Source organism: Indicator indicator, chromosome 1 (genome assembly GCF_027791375.1).
Source record: "Indicator indicator isolate 239-I01 chromosome 1, UM_Iind_1.1, whole genome shotgun sequence".
In the NCBI taxonomy this organism is placed as follows: Eukaryota; Metazoa; Chordata; class Aves; order Piciformes; family Indicatoridae; genus Indicator; species Indicator indicator.
In genome coordinates, this window is record NC_072010.1 from 116,162,115 (window position 1) to 116,183,220 (window position 21,106).

Here is a 21,106-nt window from a genome sequence, read left to right on the forward strand (position 1 = left end):
AATTAAAAATAAAACAAACATAGAATCTGAGATAGGACCCCATGCACTAGTATAGCTTGAGGGCCAACTGTCCAAGAGGCAACTCTGCAGAAAGGCAGGTCTGATATTAGCAACCAGCAGGTCCAGGAAGGAAATTCTTCCCCTCTACTATGCATCTAGGCATTTTGTTCAGGTTTAGACTTTCCAGTACAAAAAAGGCATTGGGCATTAGTAAGAGTAAATACAGGACAGGACTGTCAGGGGGTAGTCAGGCAGCTAGAACACAGCACATACATAAAAGGACAGACTGAGCCAGGTATGTCTATCGGGCTTAATAAGAGAAGGCTCAGAGGAGACTTTATTGTTGTCTACATATACTGCATCAGATGATACGGAGGAGATGAAGTCAAGTTCTTTTTGAAGTTGTAGAGTGGGAAAAGCTTCAACATAGGAAATTCTGATCAGCTGGGGGAAAAGAATTTGCTGTGGACCATGGTCAAATATTGGAACTGTGACCAGAAGGGACAGTGTTCAGTGTACATGGGAGGGTTCAAGAATTTACTAGACACCTGAGTAACCTGATGTAATTAAACTTGCTTTGAGAAAAGGATTGGATTAGGCAACCTCCAGAGGAACCTTCCAAGCTAAATTCTATTATTCTATGGAAGTTTAAAAAATGGAAATCTAATTGGCCATAGTATATATACAACTGAAACCAAATACTAGCGGAGATAATGTGGAACTTCCAGATAAAAAGAAACATATTAGATTGCCACCAAGTTGTTTCCAAGTTAAATGAGGGAAAGGCTTCCATAAAACTACTATGACATTTTAGGCCATTGGCAGTATTGGATGTCTCTCATGTATGAACACTTTTTATACACCACTGCCCAAAGAAGTTCTGCTTTTAGCTTTCACTACCAGGAAATCAGAGAACAAGAGTGAGGGCATCGTACTCTGCACGTTAATATGAGTAGAATGAAGACAATATCCAGCTAACAATGTCCTGCAAAGGAAAATCTCTGAGAAGGAGAGCAGTCTTCATTTATCATCCTTTTACAGTGCAGTTCTAAGTACATGAGTCCTTTCCATTAATCTCCAGGGGGACCATGAAGAAAGCAGAACACTGATGCACAATTTAATGACCTGATTTGCTGAAAACATCAGATGAAGTCTGTTGAATATGTTTGCTCCTATCAGTGAATGACAGACCAACGAATCACCCTCAACAAAACCCCAATGGCAACAACAACAGAAATGCCTGCATTTTTCTGATCAACAAACCAAAATAGATCCTCATATGTATTTCTGATTGAGAGATGCCATACTGTTGTCACTCAAATGACTTAATTGGTCTATATGTCTTCAGCTCTTATCCTCTCTCTTCTTTTCCTGTCATTTCCAATGCTTTCTCATCTCTTCCTGTACCAGGAAATCCTGCTCCTTAAGCTTCATTTTCCTGCCTTCTTTCTATGTTGATTTTTACCTGTTCTGAGATTAAGTTTCCCAGGCTGGCTAGCCATTGCATGCTTTGTCTCGCAATGACCTTTTCCAGGCACTTTCTACCACCTACATTTTATTTAATCTAATCCCATCGATCCCTCTTTAGGTAGTGTACAGACCTGAATACACCAAGAGTGTAAGTCACCCAAATCTCATTTTCTCTTGCCCTTTTAAAAGCCTGGCAATACACATCTACAACCCAAGTAGCAGACTTTTAACAAAGTTAATGTGCAACCAGAGCTTTGACTAAACGAAGGGGGCTGTTTAAGAAGTTTTTATGGCTATATACACCTGCAGCTACAACATTTGCTAGTTATGATGGAATAAGAGATGATAAAGACACAGGTGTTTCTTTATTCCCTTTCTCACTCTAATTTAAGACCTCATTCTCCATCAACTATTTGTCTTTGCCAAAAGTGAGTCACACAAGAACTTTCTTGGGATGTACAGACCACATCTGCAACAGGTTTGTGTCACTACAAAGCTAGCTCTGAATAAAATAGCTTTTTGTTTCACAATCCTTCTAAGAATAAAACATAAAAAAATAGTTGAAATAAAGTAAGTATTTAAAGATGTCCAACCTGGATTCTGGAAACTAGACACTGAGTGTAATCCTGCTCTGGCAGGGGGGTTGGACTCGATGATCTTTGGATATTCCTTCCAACCCCTAACATGCTGTGACCCTGTGCTCACTACCATACTCACCACACAGGACTGATACAGGAGACCTGCTCTGTAAAGCCACAGTATCACAATACCACAGTGTATCAGAGGTTGGAAGGCACCTCAAGAGCTCATCAGGTCCAACCCCCCTGTCAGAGCAGGATCACTTAGGGTAGTCCTCACAGGAATGCATCCAGGTGGGTTTTGAGAGGAGACTCCACAATTCCCCTGGGCAGCCTGTTCCAGTGCTCTGTCACCCTCACTGTAAAGAAGTTTCTCCTCATGTTGAGGTGAAATCTGCTATGTTCTACTTTGAACCCATTGTTCCTTGTCTTATCACTGTGAACCACCCAAAAGAGCCTGGCCCCCTCCTCCTGACACCCACCCCTCAGATATTTATCGACATTGATCAGATCCCCTCTCAGTCTTCTCTTCTCAAGACTAAACAGCCCCAGGGATCTCAGTCTCTCTTCATAGGGGAGATGCTCAAGTCCTCTAATCATCCTCGTGGCTCTCCCTTGGATTCTCTCCAGCAGGTCTCTGTCTCTCTTGAACTGGGGAGCCCAAAACTGGACACAGTATTGCAGGTGTGGTCTCACCAGGGCAGAGTAGAGAGGTAAAAGAACTTCCCTCGACCTGCTGGACACACCTTTCTTCATGAATCCCAGGATCCCATTGGCTCTCTTGGCCACAAGAGCACATTGCTGTCCCATGCAGAACTTGCTGTCCACCAGCACTTTAAGGTCTTTCTCTGTGGAGATGCTTTCCAGCAGGCAGCCCCTAACCTGTCCTGGTGCCTGTTGTTATTTCTCCCCAGATGTAGGACCTTGCACTTGTCCTTATTAAACTTCATGTGGTTTGCCTGTCCCCAGCTCTCCAGTCTGTCCAGGTCACATTGGATGGCTACACAGCCTGACAGGTGTCAGCAACCCCCTCACCCCCCACCTCATGTTGATCTGCAAACACTAATGAGAAGTAGTGCAAGAACTGTCCTCATAGATACATATTGTACATATATATACACCTCTATATATATGCTCAGATATATTTATATGTACACATACATATACCCCTTCATGCACACAGGTAACAACAGGATAGCTGCACATGTACATATTAAAAATGAATGTGTACATGTAATGTGTAACCCAAACACCTCCCAGTACCTCTACCTTGGGCTAAGGTAGTAATACCCTAACATCATGCCATAATGAACACCACAAAAATATAGCAGTAAAATTCAGTACAGGGCAAGACCAGAAACTAAAGCAACCATTCTTGTCTTTGTCTGTCACCAAGGTACTCTAAAAGGCACCCAGACAATATGCAATCGTTAAAAAATAGTGTTGCATATGAGAGAACCACATATCAGAGAAAAAAAAATAGCTGAGGATGTTTATTTTCCTGGTGATGCAAACGCTCTGAAAACTGTTGCTACCAAAGCCTCAGGAAGAAATACTGCAGCTTTGTGTAGAGTAACTAGCAAGAGCCAGCAGCACCACCTGGTGTTCTCTTCAAGCCTCTAGAAGTGCTTAGTCCCCACTCAGATCTGAGCTCCAGCAGCAAGGTCCAGTTCTGTCAACTCTGACCTTTTTAACCCACTGTAGAAATGCCGTAGAAATGTACAAACCACGACAGAAAAAAATCTCTGGCTAGTTTACATTTACACAGAATGCTATTAAATTAATAGTCAGGAGTCAGTAGTCCCAAAACAGAAATGAAGCAAAGATATCTCCAACCCTTAGTTTTGGAAGTGACTTGTAAGTCCTGTTTATAGCAGGATGCATCAGTTTAAGCATAGCCATCAAGGGATGTGGGTGTTATGTCCCATCTTCCCTGCAGAATTAATTCACTTGCTGAAAGTGTAAGCTGGGAGAGGCTGTGTCTTGCCTTCAGAGTCCCATGCAGACATACTCTCACTTCTCTCTCTGTCAGCCATCCTTAAAACAAGCCTGCAGCACTTTGAAAAATTCCCTGTCAAACTTCTTCTACTCCTGGAGCAAATTTTTCCTTGTCTATTAAGCTAATACTGCATTTTGCAGCTTGCAGTGCTACCTTTGATGGAAGTCCTGCTCAAAACTAAATTAAAACCTTGGATAGAAACTAAGAACTTTTTTTTTCAGTGTGCTCTAAAATCAATATGCATGGATACTTATAAAGAGCAATTTGCCCTCGTGTTTAAAGGTAGCTGTATTTCTTTGAGACACAGGGAGGGAGAGAGATACCTGATACTCGATTCCATTTTCTCACAAGTAATAGCATGTAGACCTGGAATGGGCTAACACTCCAGGCATAGATAGGCTTATTCAGAAGCAAATGTGTTTATTCATAAATTATTATGTTTGTTCACACATGACTACTCAAGCCAAAGAAAAGGGCAGGAACTTTGATGAAAACCCATCTAAGTATGGGTACATAAATACCTGATTCCAGCTACGACAGGGCTTTTGCAGCTGGTCCTTTAAAAGGTAACTACTTTCTGAGAAAAACAAACCTCAAAAGACATTCTGTTTCAATTGTGAGTTTTGAGATTATTTATAACTCAGTGCTGAGCAATCTGTGATAAACAGTGCAGGAGTTTGATAATTGGGGAAACCCAAAACCTATGCTCAATCACCCCCATAGTCCCAGGGTCTCCCATCACCCTTGCTTAGGGTGAACAAATGGCAGGAAACGAAGGGTAAGGAGAACATCAAGCACTGAGTATCTTCAAACACACTGTTTCAGCCCCTCAAGTCAGTGCTGGCTGGCTGTGGTCACGCTGTGGGACTTACTGTGGGGTAGGGGTGTGAACAGAAGACTGTGTATTTCCGAATGATGCCGTTCAGCTTGAGGGGAGGGAGCCAGGACACAAAGACGGTGGAGGCGGAAGCTGCAGCTGCTTTCACACCAGCAGGAGGACCTGGAACTGGAAAATCAAGCTGTGTTATTGCAGACCAAGGCAGGCACTCAGTCATCCTAGCAGAAAGGAGGAATGAAAAATGAAAAGGGTAGTGTGCCACTTTGGTAAACTTGTCCCTGTGACCAAGAGGGATGCCCAGTGTCAGGAGGAAGTCTCTGTTCATGCCAAGAAGGTCTGTGAGGCTGTGCCCCCAGCCTGTAGCGGGGAGAGGCTCTGCTTCAGAGGGCTCCAAAGCAGAAGCTGCCACTGTTAAACTTTTGTGATGTATCACCTAGATCCCAGCTGCATGAACATATATGGGCTGTGGCCAGTGAAACTGCCAAAGAACATGTCATTATAAACTGTCCATTTTGAGCACATAACTCATGTCAGATTATTATTCATTGTGTAATTAACACATGTATGAACATTTTAATGGACACAGACAGCAGAACTGTGAATTTAATGAGATGGAGGGTGAATGAGCTGTAGTCCCATGCAAAACCATGAGAAAAGTCCCACTGCCTGATTGGTCCATACGCAGCTAGTGGCATAACATGTGAGCAGACACATGGCCACATATCATCCTTATGCCCAGCCTGGTCCTCCAACAGCTCAGCACTGTCTGGCACTACAACATGTGACTCCATATCTATTAATCTAATTACAACAGCTATCTATATAAGCTGTTAAAAACTGTCACAGATAAAGAGGAAGAAAAAACCCCAAATCCTCGTTTCTAAAACCAAAAAAAGCAACACCCAGGAAATGCTAAAATATAAGTACATATTCCTCATTGTATTTCTTTGCATGCTTTTATTTTGATCAAGACTTTAATTTCATTAACATACGTTATTTTTTAAACACACAATACACTGTACAATATTCTCCAAGTTTGAAAATATAAATACTAATGTGAAAAAAAAATCCTGTATGATAGAATATCACATTACAGGTGCAGCTTATACTTAAACAAAATAACTGCATTTAGCATCAGGATAAAATGTTTTAGAATTTCCAGAAAAAATACTCCAACATTTTTCTTCAAAATAAACAAAACAAAACAAAACAACCCAATGGTTTTTTTAAGTTATGAATGTAATTCCACATGTTTTTCAATTCTGCACATGGTGAGTATTCATGTTGGAATATTCATTGGAAATTACAACACACGGTATTAAAGGAAAAATGAAATTATTTGATGGGTTCTGGTCTTTAAGTAGTTTTGGTTCATGAGGAATCAAATATTTTTGTCTAACTCCAAACAAAACAACCAAAATATTAGAATTTCCAGTAAAATTGCCATTACAATGCTTGATCGGTTTTCTTTACTTTCACAGAAAACAGTTATTGTGCCATACAAATGGAAAACCTCTTGTCCAGCAAGCTGATCTTTGCAGATCATAGAATGGTTTGGGTTGGAAGTGACCTTAAAGATTATCTAGCTTCAAGCCCCTGACACTGACAAGGACAACTCCTACTGGACAGGTTGCTCCAGACCCCATTCAGCCTATCTTTGAACACTCCCAAGGTTAGAACCTCCACAGCTTCTCTGGGCAACCTGTTCCAGTGCCTCATGATCCTTATGGTGAAGAATTTCTTCTAATGTCTAATACAAATCTAACTTCTTCTACTCTGAAACCAATACCTGTGGTCCTATCACTACCTGCTATTACAAAGTGTCCCACTTCAACTACCCTGTATGCTCCCTTCAAATACCAGAGGGCTGCTATAAAGGCCTCCCTGGAGCCTTCTCTTCTCCAGGCTGAACAGCCTCACTCTCTCCACTTGTCTTCATAGGAGAGGTGCTCCAGCCCTTTGAACACCTTCATGGCCCTCCTGTACACCCACTCTAACAGTTCCATGTCCTTGTGTTGGGAACTCCAGAGCTGGACCCAGCACTCCAGACAAGGTCTCATGAGAATAGAGGAAAAAAATCACCTCCCTTGACCTGCTGGCCATGCCTCTTTTGATGCAACCTAGGATATGTTTGGCTTTCTAGGGTGCAGGTGTGCATTGTCAGCTCATGTTGAGCTTCTTGTCAATCAATGCCCCCAAGTCTCTCTCCTGAGCACTACTTTCAAGCCATTCTCCACCCAGCCTATATTTGTGCTTGGGATTATCCCTACTCAGGTGCAGGCCCTTGCCCTTAGCTTTGTTGAATTTCATGAGGTTGACATTAGCCTGTCAAGATCCCTCTGGATGGCACCCCTTCTCTCCAACATGTCAACTGCATCAGACAGCTTGGTGTTGGCAAAGCTGCTGAGGCTGCACTCGATCCTGCTGTCCATGTCATTGACAAAAATGTTAAAGTGTCAGTCCCAGTGCTGGCCCCTGAGGAACACCACTCACCACTTATCTCCACTTAGAGGTCAAGCCACTGACCACCATTCTTTGACTGTGATCAAGACAATTCCTTATTCACCCAGTGGTCCACCAAACAAGCCCATGTTGTTCTAATTAAGAGACCAGGATGGCATGGGGTACAGTGTCAAACCCTTTACACAAGTCCAGGCAGATGACATCAGTTCCTTTTCCCTTGTCCATCAGTGCTGTTACCTCATCATAGAAGGCCACCAAGTTTGTCAGGCATGATTTGCTCTTGGTGGTGCTATGTTGGCTGCCACCAATCACCTCCTCAATTTTCATGTGCCTCAGCAGAGTTTCCAGGATAATCTGCTCCAGGATCTTGCAGGGCACAGAGGTGAGACTAACTGGTCTGTAGTTCCCCAGGTCTTACTTTTTTCACTTTTTGAAAACGGGGGTTATATTACTCCTTTTCTAGTCAGTTGGAACTCCACCAGATTGACATGACTTTTCAAATATGATGGAAAGCGGCTTGGCGACTTCATCTTCCAGTTCCCTCAGGATAAGTGGATGGATCCCACCAGATCCCATGGGCTTGTGCACCTTCAGATTCTTCATATTTCAAACTTCATTTTAGCTTACAGTGAGTGGGTTTTCTTTTTTGCAGTTCTTGGGCAGTGCAGATAGAGCCCTTGCTGTGGCAAAAGGTCTTTGAGTACCTCAGCCTTCTCCTTACCCTGGGTGACCATGTTCACTGTTTCCTTCCAGAGATGGCCCACCTTTTCCCCAGTCTGTCTTTTAACGTTGACATACCTATAGAAGCTTTTATTATTGCCCTTGATGTCCCTGACCAGATCTAGGTCTGTCTGGGTTTTTGCTTTCCTGACTTGGTCTCTGGATACTTGGATAACTTTTCTGTACCTTCCCTCCTCTGTAGGTCTCCTTCTTGTGTTGAAAAGCGTCCAGGAGTGCCTTTTTCATCTGTGCCAGCCACCTGGCATTTTTTGCCTGCCTTCCTCTTTGTTGGGACACATCACTTCTGGGCTTGGAGGAGATAATCATTAAATACTAGGAGACAAATCCTTAATTTATGTTCTACCTCGTTTAAATAAGTAGATGTTAGGGTTGTTCAAAACTTTGCCTATGAAGAGAAGCCAGACTACCTGGGGTCTAAATTTGCTTAGCTTTGTGACTAACTATTTCAGGTTCCAAAAAGCATGTATGGAGAACTTCAATTTTATATCTGTACAGGTACATCTGGAAGATGTGAGAAAAATGACAGATATGCACTACTCAGTGCAACATTTCTGAATGTGCAATTTCTATTTATAGTGTGTTGAGAAAGCTCACAAGGCATCAAGTGAGAATGTCAGGATTATAATTGCATGCAAAGCCAGCCCCTTGCTGCAAAGGAGCTAATCCAGTTAGCAGTTCTATCCAATGCAGAGTAAATATTGATGCTTGACAGCATTCAACTTGATATTTATACCCAGCTCATTAGAAATGCCATTTGCTCCTGCTGCTGAAGAGTAGAAGCTAGCTCTCCAGGGTAATTACTCAACCCACAGGAGGATTCCTTTACGGTTAGTAATGTTTCTGGAAATCACTACAAATAGATGTATGAGGTTAAAGTAATTTATTGTTAAATTAGGGTGTGATCTATAGGGACAGGTTCTGATGGTAATTGGTCATGGCTGTCTGCTGTTGAGGCATTAACTCAGAATTCATCTAACACTTTCCAGCCAATGGGCAGATGTGAAACACATTATTTATGTTGCATTACTGTCTGAAATACAGACCAACAGAAAGAGGGGCTAGAAGTAAAGTCAAATTTCTAATCCAAGGACCCCTCCAGCTTGTTGCAGAGGGATTGGGATCAGGCAAAAGTTTTTAGGGTGGTGACAAAATCATTCTGAGAGTTCATTTATTACATCTTTTTGTTACATCGTCTTTGTTTGCTGAGCTGTGCATGTGGAAATAACCACGTGTGAGGAAGTGTTTAGATTTCCTTAGCAAGAATTCTGCAGGCTGTCATCTGATGCCTGACAGACCAACCACATCCTCTGTCCAGAGGGTAAACTCATTGCTCAAAGTCATCCCCTGGACCTTAGCAAGACTAATATGAGTTAGCTCAGCATTAACTGAAACATTTGTTACTAAACATGGGTTTCTTGAGAATCTGAAGAAGTTGTGATTGGGGAATGTGTTGTCTACCTTATTTGGGAGAGGAAACACCCTAGCCTTGCAATGGTAACTTAATGGTATTTTTTCTGATTGGCATTGCATCCCACGGCCTTACTAGCTTCTGTCATTATGAGAGAGCAATTTCAGGACATCTGGGCTTTCTTATTGAATTCTCCATGAATCCTTATTTAGCACATTGATTCCCACAGATTCCAGCAAAGACAAGCTAAATGTGCACTATAGCATAATTTCTTTTCTTCATGGTCACCTGGAGTAAGATAATGGTAAAAAGATAGAGGACAACTAGCGCTGAGCACAGAGAAGCCAAAGACTGCTTCTAGACAAGTTTGCAACTTGCCAGGGAGCATATCTGGCAGTTTTAAGATCAAAGATGGCCTCATTCCCCAGACAGCAAGGCTTTGAAAAACATGGAAATAGCACGCTGCTTTCATGTGGAGGAGAACACTTTGTATTCTTGACAGTGCAAGTGAAATTCTAACACAGAGAAAGCAATTATACAGATAGGAGTAGTCTGGGAAACAGCATTTAGATCTGCCAGATAATGGGGAGGAGCTCCAGGAACTTTCTCATTCCCCTTTCCATAAGCAGAGAGATTATCACCATTTTTCTTCACAGTACTGAACAGCAAGGGAGGTAAAATTCAAAGAGGATGGTACATCTAGGTGTGATATCACCAATATATCAGAAAACTGAACCCTGCTCTATAATGGGTTTTTAATTCTGCACCACACAGGACTATTCTATTGATAGTTACAGTTAAAACAAAAACAAAAACAAAAAACCAGAAAAACTCCTGACTGCTCAGTAGTGCCTTTGCTCATGTAGATATCCTACCTACAATTCAGACCTCTGCATGCCAAAACACATTTGCCCGTGCTGTCCAGCTCTCAGTCACTCTGAACTGGCCTCAGAGTAATTACACCATTTCTATCAAATCATGCCAGTTTCACAAGGGTAAGATTTATTATTCTGTACCTTTTTTTTTTGTTGTTGTTGTTAGTCAAAAAGATAAAACTGGAGATAGGTGATAATAGGGGGGAAAGAATGCATTAAGGAGTCATTAAGGGCAATTTTCCACCACAGGGCCCAGGTGATGAACTGAACACCTGTCCTCATCAGCTGATTGAGCTGAAGCAGAGCCTGGTTCCAAACAGTAGTGACTGTGCACTTGAACAGATTTATGTTTATTCATTTTAGAAGAAATAGAAAGCTTCATCATATGATATCTGTATATCCATCCCTCTTGTGTCAATTGCCAGGGAACCTGGTGTCCAGAGTGAGAAAGGAGAGAAGAAAAATCCTTCTGGATTCAGGCAGAGTTTTACAATGAGGCTGTCAAAAGGGGGTTAGTGTTTCTCTGTCTCTACAGTCCCTGCTGCTCCTTTTCAGCATCTTTCCACATGCTCTGAATGCCAAGAAGGAGATGGAAGAACAGCACTGCTGCACTGGTCTGAGGTGCTGTGTTGAGCACTGGGCTTGTATGGGGAGCAAATTTGCTGTCTCATGCTACAGTTTTCTCACACTGGCATGTGCAGCACAGAAACAGAGAGGAAATTTGTCACACTCCCTAACCCCCATTCCACTCTCCCACTGCTACAAGATGGAGTAGCTTTTGAAACTGTGCTTTGAATGCAGCAAGGAAGAGAATTTTTAAAACTTCTTTAATTTGTAATGATTTAATAGATTATCAGGTGAAGGGGATAAACAGCTTATTAGAAATTGTAAAGAGGAAAGGGTAGGGGGCAAAATCACAAGGAATTCTTTAAAACTGGACTTTTCTACTTGATGTTTTTTCAGCCAAGAGGAATTTCAAGAAAAGCAGTTTCTTTTTCTGAAGGTTAATGGGGTATAAAAGGTAGATAAACCACATAAATATGATCACACTGAAAAGGAAAGCTCATTTCATATTATGTGCTAGAGCTGTTTTCATTTCTTAAGCTGATCAGCAGCATCGTCTGACCCCTGGTGTCTAAAATCAGTAACAAACATCGCAAGAAATTGAAGCATCAGCTCATTTCATCTAGCCTCAGTACTTCATTCTCTGAGTTACTCTTATTGTGTCATACTGGAGATTTCAAGGCTGCCAAAGAAATTTTGGGCTGATGTGTCCTGCTGAACACCAACAGGGAAGTCACAGGAGGCTATGATCTGATTTCCACAGCAAGAGTGAGACATGTTGTGCCATTGATGCTACAAAGAAAAGTTTTCCCTCATGTAAAAGTAATGTAAAAAAGAAAATATTTATGGCACAATATGGCCAATAGTCATAATGATGTGAAAGGCTTGGCAGTCACTTAAAAATATCTCAGATTTACAGATTTTATTAGAGGAGGGTGGAATATCTCATGTCATTATTTTAGGCAGAGAAGGTTTGGGAGCAGAGATAAAAGGTTTTCAAATCTAAGCTCTCTTAAGATTGCAATTATTTTTATTTCACATGCCAAGAGAGTATTCAAACTGACTTTAGGGCATGTTTTTTTACAGGCACTGGAATTAGTCCTCCTGAATAATTGTCTACAGGAGACTTTCCCTTAGAAAATTACAGAAGAAATGTCTGCTCTCCTGAGGGACGAGGCATGTGTTCGATGCATATAGTTTGGCAATGTAAAGGAGCTTTTCCTACTTAACTTCCACAGACTTAAAGCTGTTGAGACTCAGGACTTCAGTTTTGGCCTATCTTTTACTGCAGGCCTTTATATATTTCACTCTAAACTTTTACTGCCCTTAATAAAAAGTTGTGGAGCTGAAGCAAAACAGGAAATCATTGTATTTTCAGGAACACCTTTCAGTTTAGTTTTCTGGACAAAAGATTTAATGAGTGGTAGGCATGAGAAAACACCTGAAAAACTTAGTTGTCTGCCTTGGGTGAATTATTGCTGAATTGCCATGAGAATTAAAGATGAGAGACAAGCCTTTGCCCAACAGCCAAACATAGTCTGTGTTTATGTACTCCCCACATCTCAGGGCCTCTCTGATCTCAAAGGGAGAGAGAAAAAGAATCACTAAGAATCAGGGGGAAGAAACTAGAAAGAGGTGAGTTAAGGGGAAAAAAATATTTGGGGTTTCTGATGTTTCAGAATTGTTGCAAGTTGGGTCAGTGGAGATGGACAAGTGTTGAGGAAGGGGGCACTGGGCACAGTAACTCTTCAGACAGGAAATAGTGTCATAAAGCAACAGGTTATCCATTGCACTCCCTGGCGAGAAGGGAGGAGGGAAGAACTCTACCCACTATGCAACAAGAGAGATTGCTTTATTCTGAATCCTTAGAGGATACTTAGGGAGGTTACAGAGTCCTCAACACTGCAGTTTCTGGAGAAAAAGTTAGTAAAAGTCAGTGATGGCTGAGGTGTACCTGATCCTCTTTAGAACAGAAGAATGGTCTTTGTTAGGTGTCAGTAACATTTCAGGAGCAGTGCATCACACTTTGTTGTCCCCAATGAGAGGCAGAGGTACTGCTGACAGCACTTCTGCCATCTGACCAATTCCAAAAGCTGAAGGAACCTCTCAAAGAGACAAGATGTTAAGTGCACCCAGGCAGGTTCTATCAGATTGCAGCTCTCGTCAAGTTTTTAACTCAACAGAGTTAAACCAGTGCATGGCATTCCTAATTAGCTTCTCTAGCATATGTGCTGTAAAGTGCTGATCCAGGAGCCAGATGTTGTCTCTACAAGCTGACTTTTCAGGGATTTCTGGAAGAATGCTACTTATTGTCCCCCAACACTGAACTGGCTGGCCAATTTGACACATAAGGTAGCAGGCTGAAGTGTTGCTCAAAGGCAACAAGAAAGCACGCTCTTTCTGTCCTCAGAGATCCTCTGGCATGAACTGTATTCCCCAAAACCACCCTGTCACTAATCTCCTGGAGCACTGTGGAACAATTTCCCTGTCTGCTGGTGGTTGAAGTCCCAGTCTCAATGCTTTGGGATGAGAAATTCTGTGTTCAGAGAGTCTTTAGGGAAATGTTGCCATGCTGGGATCTGCTCACTTGAAAATGCAGTAGGTGATCTTACAGTTCTCTTGTTTTTCGGGTTTTCCTTTGATAGAAACCCATCAACTTCCAAGCACTGAGTGTCTGAAAAGCATCAGGACTTAGCAGCTCAGGACTTAGCAGCTCAGGACTTAGGTGCTCTAAAGTAGTTGTTAAAGAACATAGAGTGGAAATCAGAATGACCTAACATTCAGAGTTTAAGACACAGAAGTCCACAACTGAGCAGATAGTCCTTGACAGTTTCAGATTTGATGCAGTACCTTGAGACAGCTTTAAATAGAGCCATTATTGAAAGATGATGCAGGATCTCAGTGACACCTACATCTAACAAGATCAGGAAGTAGACCTACATTAACCAACATTGTTATATGCTTACATTTCTTTACATTTTTCAGATACATGACAGGCTTGACACAGCTCTGGGCAACCTGATCTAGTTGGGGATGCCCCTGCTTACTGCAGAGGGGGTTGGACCAGATGGCTTTTGGAGGTCCCTTCCAGCCCAGACCATTCTATGATTCTGTGATTCTATGATTTTGCTGTTAATCCAATTTTGATCAAAGTAATGGAAAGTACAAGCACATGAAAATAGAACAAGGAACAACTAACTCATTTGATAACGAAAAAGAAAATTTTAGAAGTCAAAAGTTTTTTTTTGCTACATCCCCTGAATACAGCTACAGTTTGGGCCAGAGGACTTTACAATGTATGTAAATTTTAGGATGAATCTCTTACTATTTTATTGGGGGAAAAAATACTTTTATCAAGGGTTTTTTTTGTTTTGTTGTTTTTTTGTTTGCTGTTGGGTTTTGTTTGGTTTTGGTTTTGGTTGGGGTTTTGTTGTGGTTTTTTTTTTTTTATTATTGGCAAAAAAATGACCAAACATTCATCAAGTCAGTTAATCTAATGAACTTACTTTCATTACAAATAAAAAGATGACAAATACATTCACATATTCGTGAAAGACCAGTAAACTGGATTACTAATTAAAAAAAAAAAAAATCAGTTGACTAATTTCCCTGAAAAAAAACATTGCATAACTCACAAGAGAATTTACCAATCAAACATTATTCAACTAACTTCACTTCCAGGATTGTACACTCTTATTTCTGGCAAAAAAAAAAATCTCGTTTTTCAGAGGTATTTAGGGAGATAAAGATGTATTTGTACATCTCATAGGGTTTTCAAGGCATTAAACAGATTAGAGAGAAAAACTCCCCCTGAATTTGAAATTCTAGTCTTTGAGAAATAGATTGGTATGAGGCTGAGGCAATGATCCTGCTGAGGCAACCTAAAGTGATTTCCACAGTTAAGGTTACAAGAAAGTGATTATAAAATCTCATGTGTGTGTGTTTATATGTGATTGAAAGTTTCTTAAACTTTCAGTATTAGGACTTAAATTTTCCACTGACTATAAACTTTGGTTTATGAACAAAGGCAAGAGATTTTGTTCTTCATTTTGCTTTTGAGGGTAGAGTTGATCAGAGGAAATGTTTATATATATATATATATATATATATATATATATGGGGTTTTATTTAGAAATATAAGACCATCCTAGGATAGTCTCTCCTCCTTTCCCCATTTTCAATCACTTTGAAAGAATTAACTTATATCTTCTCAAAATTCTCAAATAAAATCCTGAAATATTTGGATAAAAAAACCCAACAATAATAACAAAACAAAAACAAAAACAAAAACAAAAACCCCCAACCTATTCAGATCCTCAGTGTTATAGACAAACTGACTCATCTGAACTGGAGTGTTGGAAACAGTAAGATTTTTTTCTAAGCTGTGGGCACATACTCCTCTCCACAGTCTTCTGACTGGAGACCTTCAGATGGAAATCTCACTTTGTATATTTCTGTACAATATTTGCAGTGCTGTGAAAGGTGAGACACTGGAACAGGTTGCCCAGGAAGGTTGTGGATGTCCCCTCCCTGGAGGTGTCCAAGGCCGGGTTGGACAAGGCTTTGAGCAACCTGGTCTAGTGGAAAGTGTCCTTGTCCATGGTGGAGGGAGTTGGAACTGGCTGATCCTTAAGATCCCTTCCAACCCAAACCATTCTATGATACAAACAGATTGTGGTTGTGGAAATGGAATATGTTTTCCTACTTACCATCTTCTTTAGTGCGAGTGAAAATTTGTTCACTTCTGACTCCATCTCCAGCTCTTGTAAAAGCCAACACCTGAATGCTGTAGTTGGTGTATTTTTCCAGGCCATCCAGTTCTAGTGATGGCTGTGTAGTAGTGACATTCTTTATCTCTCCTAGCTCTATAGAATAAAATGGAAATTGAGTTATTGCCAAGTTCAGTCTTCTTCCAGCTATTGATACCTACTAGGGAAATCTTGGGGATTCAAGACTGTACCCCAGAGCAGCAACACTTCATTATTATAAAACAGAAATGACATAATAAATGAAAACAAATTCCTTTGTCTCTTGACTTTTTACCATGCAAAGCAGACCTAGTTTTCACTTTCAAACTTTTCTTTTTTTTTGCCAATTTTTTTTCAAATGCATAGAAGAGAATTAAAAAATTCTACAAGTAATAAGATTTTTCATAAAGAATAGATAACAAGAGGAGATTATTGCAATATGTTCCCTAAAGCAAAAATGAGAAAGTCAGTTATCTTTATAAAGATTTTTCTGGGTTTGAGAAGGACCATTTCTCATAAGGAAAACACGAGTAAAAGTACCCTTTATTTTTGAAATATGTAGTGAGTGCTGTGGCACAGCATTTGATAGCAGTAATACCAGCTAACAGCAGATTTAAACAGAGTAAAATCAGATTTACTTTCAGCAAGATGATGCACTTCATATGATTTTTTTTTCCAGCAAGCTAAGAAGTGCAACCCATATGGCAAAAAATAAAAAAAAAAGCTTTAAACATATTTAGGGTAGAAAAATAAAGCTGAGCAAATGAAGAAGATCCAGTTTTAAGCACTGCATGAACATCACCTTTTTCATCATGTTGCAGGACATCACATAGGAGCTTAGAAGTGCACTGATAACATTCACATAGGATCTGATCAAAAAACTACAGGCATTATTGAAAAGAAAAAAAATTATGTCTGTCATGTCTACATTTTTATGTATGCATCTCATGCACTTTTTAGCTTTACACGTGCAGAGGAATTAGGTTTTTATTTCCAAATATTTTTGACTCTAACATTAGCAACAATAAGAATGGGTTACATTTCCACTCCGAGTTTCTGTTGCCACACAGGGAGAAGCCAGGATGTGCAAGACAGTTGCATATTAGAGTGAACTATGACACCGAGGGGTGAAAGCAAAATAAAGGAGACAGCTCATTGCTCTACACCTGTAAAAACTCAGCAAGGCAAATAGGAATAAAGGCATGTGCATCTCAAACCTACTACCATTTCATTTACAAGAAAGGACCATCTGTGGAATTATCATTGTGTGATAAATGAGTAAGGTGTCTCATTTCTCCTTTGATTGTTTCAGTCATTCTCTGCTCAGTTTATTTCCCTAGAAATTATGCTAAGAGTACAAAACATAAGCACAACAGAAGAGGCTGGCAGGAAAACAAACAACCCTTTCCAAAAATAAGTCAAGCTATGCTGCAGCCATGAAGACCAAATGCATCCTGTCAAAAAATAAGCAATAATGCCTCGAGTAGGCAAACTTGATAACTAGCTAAGCAAACAGATAACCAATTAAAATGAAATAAAATGCATGTTTGGGCAGGTTTGTTCTAGGTTCATTTAATTTATTATTCTTTTTAAAAGAAACCTGCTGGACTTTGGAACTGAGATGGTATTTGCTAAGGTGATTTTGGATCTATGGTAGGTCTATGGAATGTTGCAAACCCATAGTTGAAAGACTTCCCCAAGGGCCCTTCCACACAGTTTTGCAATGCCTGCAACTCCTTTAAAGCTGTATGGAAAATGGGCTCCTTTACAATTAGATGAAGCTTCCTCTAAAGCAAAGAGAAAAGGAAGTGCAATGCCTTCACAGCAGAGAGTAAATTATATAAAAGCGACTTGTGACTTGTAACCTGTCAATTGCTTGATTTCTCTCACCTCCATCCAAGAGATTGGCCCAATAGATAACCCTGAATCCTTGCAGAATCCCATTCAGGGTTTCTTTTGCCAACGTTGACCAAGAAATAGAGATAGTTTCTGGTGATGTGGCAGTGGCTTGCACGTTCCCTGGAGGGCAGCTGGGCACTGGAACAAGATATTGATCATTTTTAACTCTGTGAATAGAACTCAATGTTTACCCTTCAGCTACCCTTTCAATTTTCGCTGCTATCCCATTGCCTATTATTTAGTTAGCACTTATAGATTGTTAATAATGCAAAACTCTTATTCCCTGTAATGATTTTTGATGTACAGCTTCATCTCTTGTTGAATAGTCTTTTAGTAATACTTTTTGCTGATTCTTTTGAAAGAGGAATGTGTCATAATGCTGAAATATGCAGAATATTCTGTAAGTAATCAAGATACATTTTTTAAAGGTAAGAGTAAGAACCAAAGAAAATAAAAAATTACCAGGAAAAGTCAGCATGCAGGATTCTGAAAAAAAAAAAAAGACCTCCTAAGGTCTTGTAATGATCTGTCTAGGCCTAGAGATATTTAGAATTAATGAAAAATGCCAGCCTTTCATGAAGAAATAAGCTATGCTGTCCTTTAAGATTATTGTTTGCTTTTATAGTTCCTTATAATGTTTGGTCTCTTTTTTCTTTTTTTTTTTGGGGGGGAGGATATGGAATTGTTCTCTTTTTTCCACTAGAGGACTCCCTCTCGTTGTTTCAAAAGTACTTTTTATGTAGTTTGAAAAAAAAAATCTAAATTGTCCTTATTAGACGTTGAATTTTGTCTGAAATAATTATTTTTCTCTTGTTAATTTGGAGATCCTTGAAAAAAAAATATACATCTCACTTTAGGCTGACAAGAATAGGGGTTGTGGAGTACAAGAGCTCTGAGGTTCGCAGAGGATTGATTTGAAAACAAAACAAAGCCAGCAAAAAGTATCACTTCAGCTTTCAGAGTTCTACTTCTTAGCATTTCAAAACTATGATGAGATCCCTATGAAGCTATTATGAGATCACAAAATTTCTAAATACCAGAGCAATAATGAAAGCTGTGGTCTCAGTCAAAATCACTCACAGTAGGATATATCACATTAGCAGAGCTGTATTTATTTATCTGGATGATTCTACATCCCTTGTAATGAAAACTGCACGTGCTTATCGGCCAGTCTCTCCTCATTCAGCTGTCTACCATGTCTTAACAACTATAAACTCTAGTTTTCTGGTTTTCATCCTCACTATAATAACCACTAAGAAGGCAATAAGTGTAACAATGCAAAAATAGGTTCCATGATAGCTGTTTGCAAATGACCTACCATCCTCAAGAGTAGTGGTGATGATTTCCTGAGAAGAAGGTCCTATTCCAGCTCGATTACAAGCCTGGACAACCATGCCATACTGGGTGAATTTTTTCAAGTTATTCAGTGTGTAGACTTCGCTGTCCCCAGTGGTATCAATAGTGATGATGTTGAACTGGAAATTCCCCCCTGCACTGTACTCCCGATAACCTATCTGGTATCCACGAATAATTCCATTTTGCAAGTGCTTCTTTGGAGCCTAAACAGAAAATGAAAGGTTATACATCAAGTGTGTCATGGTTTGAAACTGTCTCTTTAATTTTTCTTTGCAAAGTTCAAGCAGAGAAAGCGAAAGAGTGTAAATAAGTCACTATTGGGTGTAAGAAAGCAAAATAATGATTGTTCTAAACACTTCCATTGGATAGATAGAAATGTTTAAAAACCACTACTCAAAACAAAGTAGGCACTGTCAGGGCAACTTGCTGGGCTGTCTGGCTGCTGCTGCTTCTTCTCTTCTGGCTGAAGATAACACACTGACCTTGGTGAGCTAGGTTAGCCTCTTCGCTAACCTAACTGCTTTCTGCCAGGGGAGTCTGGGGGAGAAAGCCCCTGGGAGAGAGGCCCCTTGGGAAAGGTCCCCATTGAGGGGAAGCAAAGAGAGCTTGGTTGTGCTTTTCTGTTGATTGTATATATTTGTAAATGTTGTGAATTGTGTCTATTTGTACATATCCATTGCATTTCATCATAGATTGTAGATCTGCTTGTAAACACAGCTTTCATTCGCTTCCAGACTGAGCTAGCCTGGTTATTGTTGGTGTGGGGGGAATTCCAGCTCACACTGACACAAAGTCAATGTCTCCAAAGCCAAGTTGTTCCCTTTAGTAATTTTTTAAACATACACAAAGTCAACTTCTATTTTCCTACCAAATGCAAGTTGATTTCTAAGTGACAATTCAAAAACACTCCCTGCACATGAAGCTGTAACGTTTTACCACGATATATACCTTTCAGCTGGAGTTTGTTCTAATTTGTGTATTCCTGTGATAAAAAAAAGACCCTTAAATGGTTCATACACAGAAAACTCTGAGAAGGACATATTCTTGAGTTATAATTTGAATTTATAATGTTTTGTTCTTTTATCAAGTGAATCAATCAAAGCTGAGTAGATAAGCATATATCTGCATTACAGACCTACTGTTCACTACTAATTGTGTTTTTGCCAGAAGCCCCTGCAGTTCACTCACTCAATCTCTGGTAAGGCATTTATTGATCTGTTGAAGGCAGTCACAGAGGTTTATTCAGCTAGATGCGTTAGGAGAATTTTACGCTGTGCTTTGAAATATGCTTCTGTTCATTCCATGTGTCGTGTGGAAAGATGATTAGATAATGAGGGCTGAAGGCAATAATGAATTGGGAAGCAGGGATTTGCATACTGAATAGCTACTAAAACAAGGTGTACAATATCTGGCTTTCAAGAACACGGGCAGTACAAAATGGATGGCCATAATTATATACCGTATTTCTCCATCACACTGCAAGATTCCCTGTGTCTGGCTAGTGGAAATCATTTCTGCACTGTCCAACATAAAATGTAGTCTGGAGTAAAACAAGGACTGGCATCTCTGGGAGAAAGTTTGTTATTGACAGGAATTTCTATTGAAATTTCATTTAAATAGTATTGGATTAATTTCAATTTGCGATACTATTCCTGTCTGATTTTCTACATGTTTGAGGTACAATTAATATAAGAATTTGAAGGCACAGTTTATAATCCATAGACAAAAAGCTCTTTAAAATCCTCCAAACCTCTTTCAAATGCCTACCAGATGCCCCTGAGCTCATCTGTGTCATTGACCCATAAAAAAGGTCTTTGTGACGCAGTTTACTGGCAATGAGTTAAACCATCAGGGGCAGCAATTTCTGTTGTTACTATAACCCATTAAATCTATGGAGGAACACATTCTCAAGAAGATTTTTTTTTCTGCCACAGAACCAGTCTGTTTCAGTGGGTTTATAGTCCACTGGACTAAACTCTCACTGGAACTAATAAAGCCCACATGGGATTTGTTTTTCATTTACTACCAACAAATCACTGCTTTGCAAAAGCCAGCACCCTCTCTGTGTTTAAAATGTGTGTATGGATGGATCTGACTGATTGAAATATCTATCCAGATGCTATTTTTTTTTCGCTTTCTTCTTCTTTCAGGAGCAGAAAAAAACCTT

At 40.0% G+C, this 21,106-nt stretch overlaps 1 protein-coding gene across 2 annotated transcripts in view; it reads right to left on the reverse strand.

Moving 5' to 3' along the window:
• DSCAM (DS cell adhesion molecule) overlaps nt 1-21,106 on the reverse strand; it is a 420,943-nt gene that overhangs the window by 80,472 nt on the left and 319,365 nt on the right. For both annotated transcript variants that reach the window (XM_054400261.1, XM_054400269.1), the window contains exons 16-19: nt 18,902-19,142; nt 17,575-17,721; nt 15,646-15,801; nt 4,920-5,053 (exon numbers count right to left, since the gene is read on the reverse strand). In XM_054400261.1, the coding sequence (XP_054256236.1) occupies nt 4,920-5,053; nt 15,646-15,801; nt 17,575-17,721; nt 18,902-19,142 (678 nt within the window). The remainder of the gene's footprint in view (nt 1-4,919; nt 5,054-15,645; nt 15,802-17,574; nt 17,722-18,901; nt 19,143-21,106) is intronic.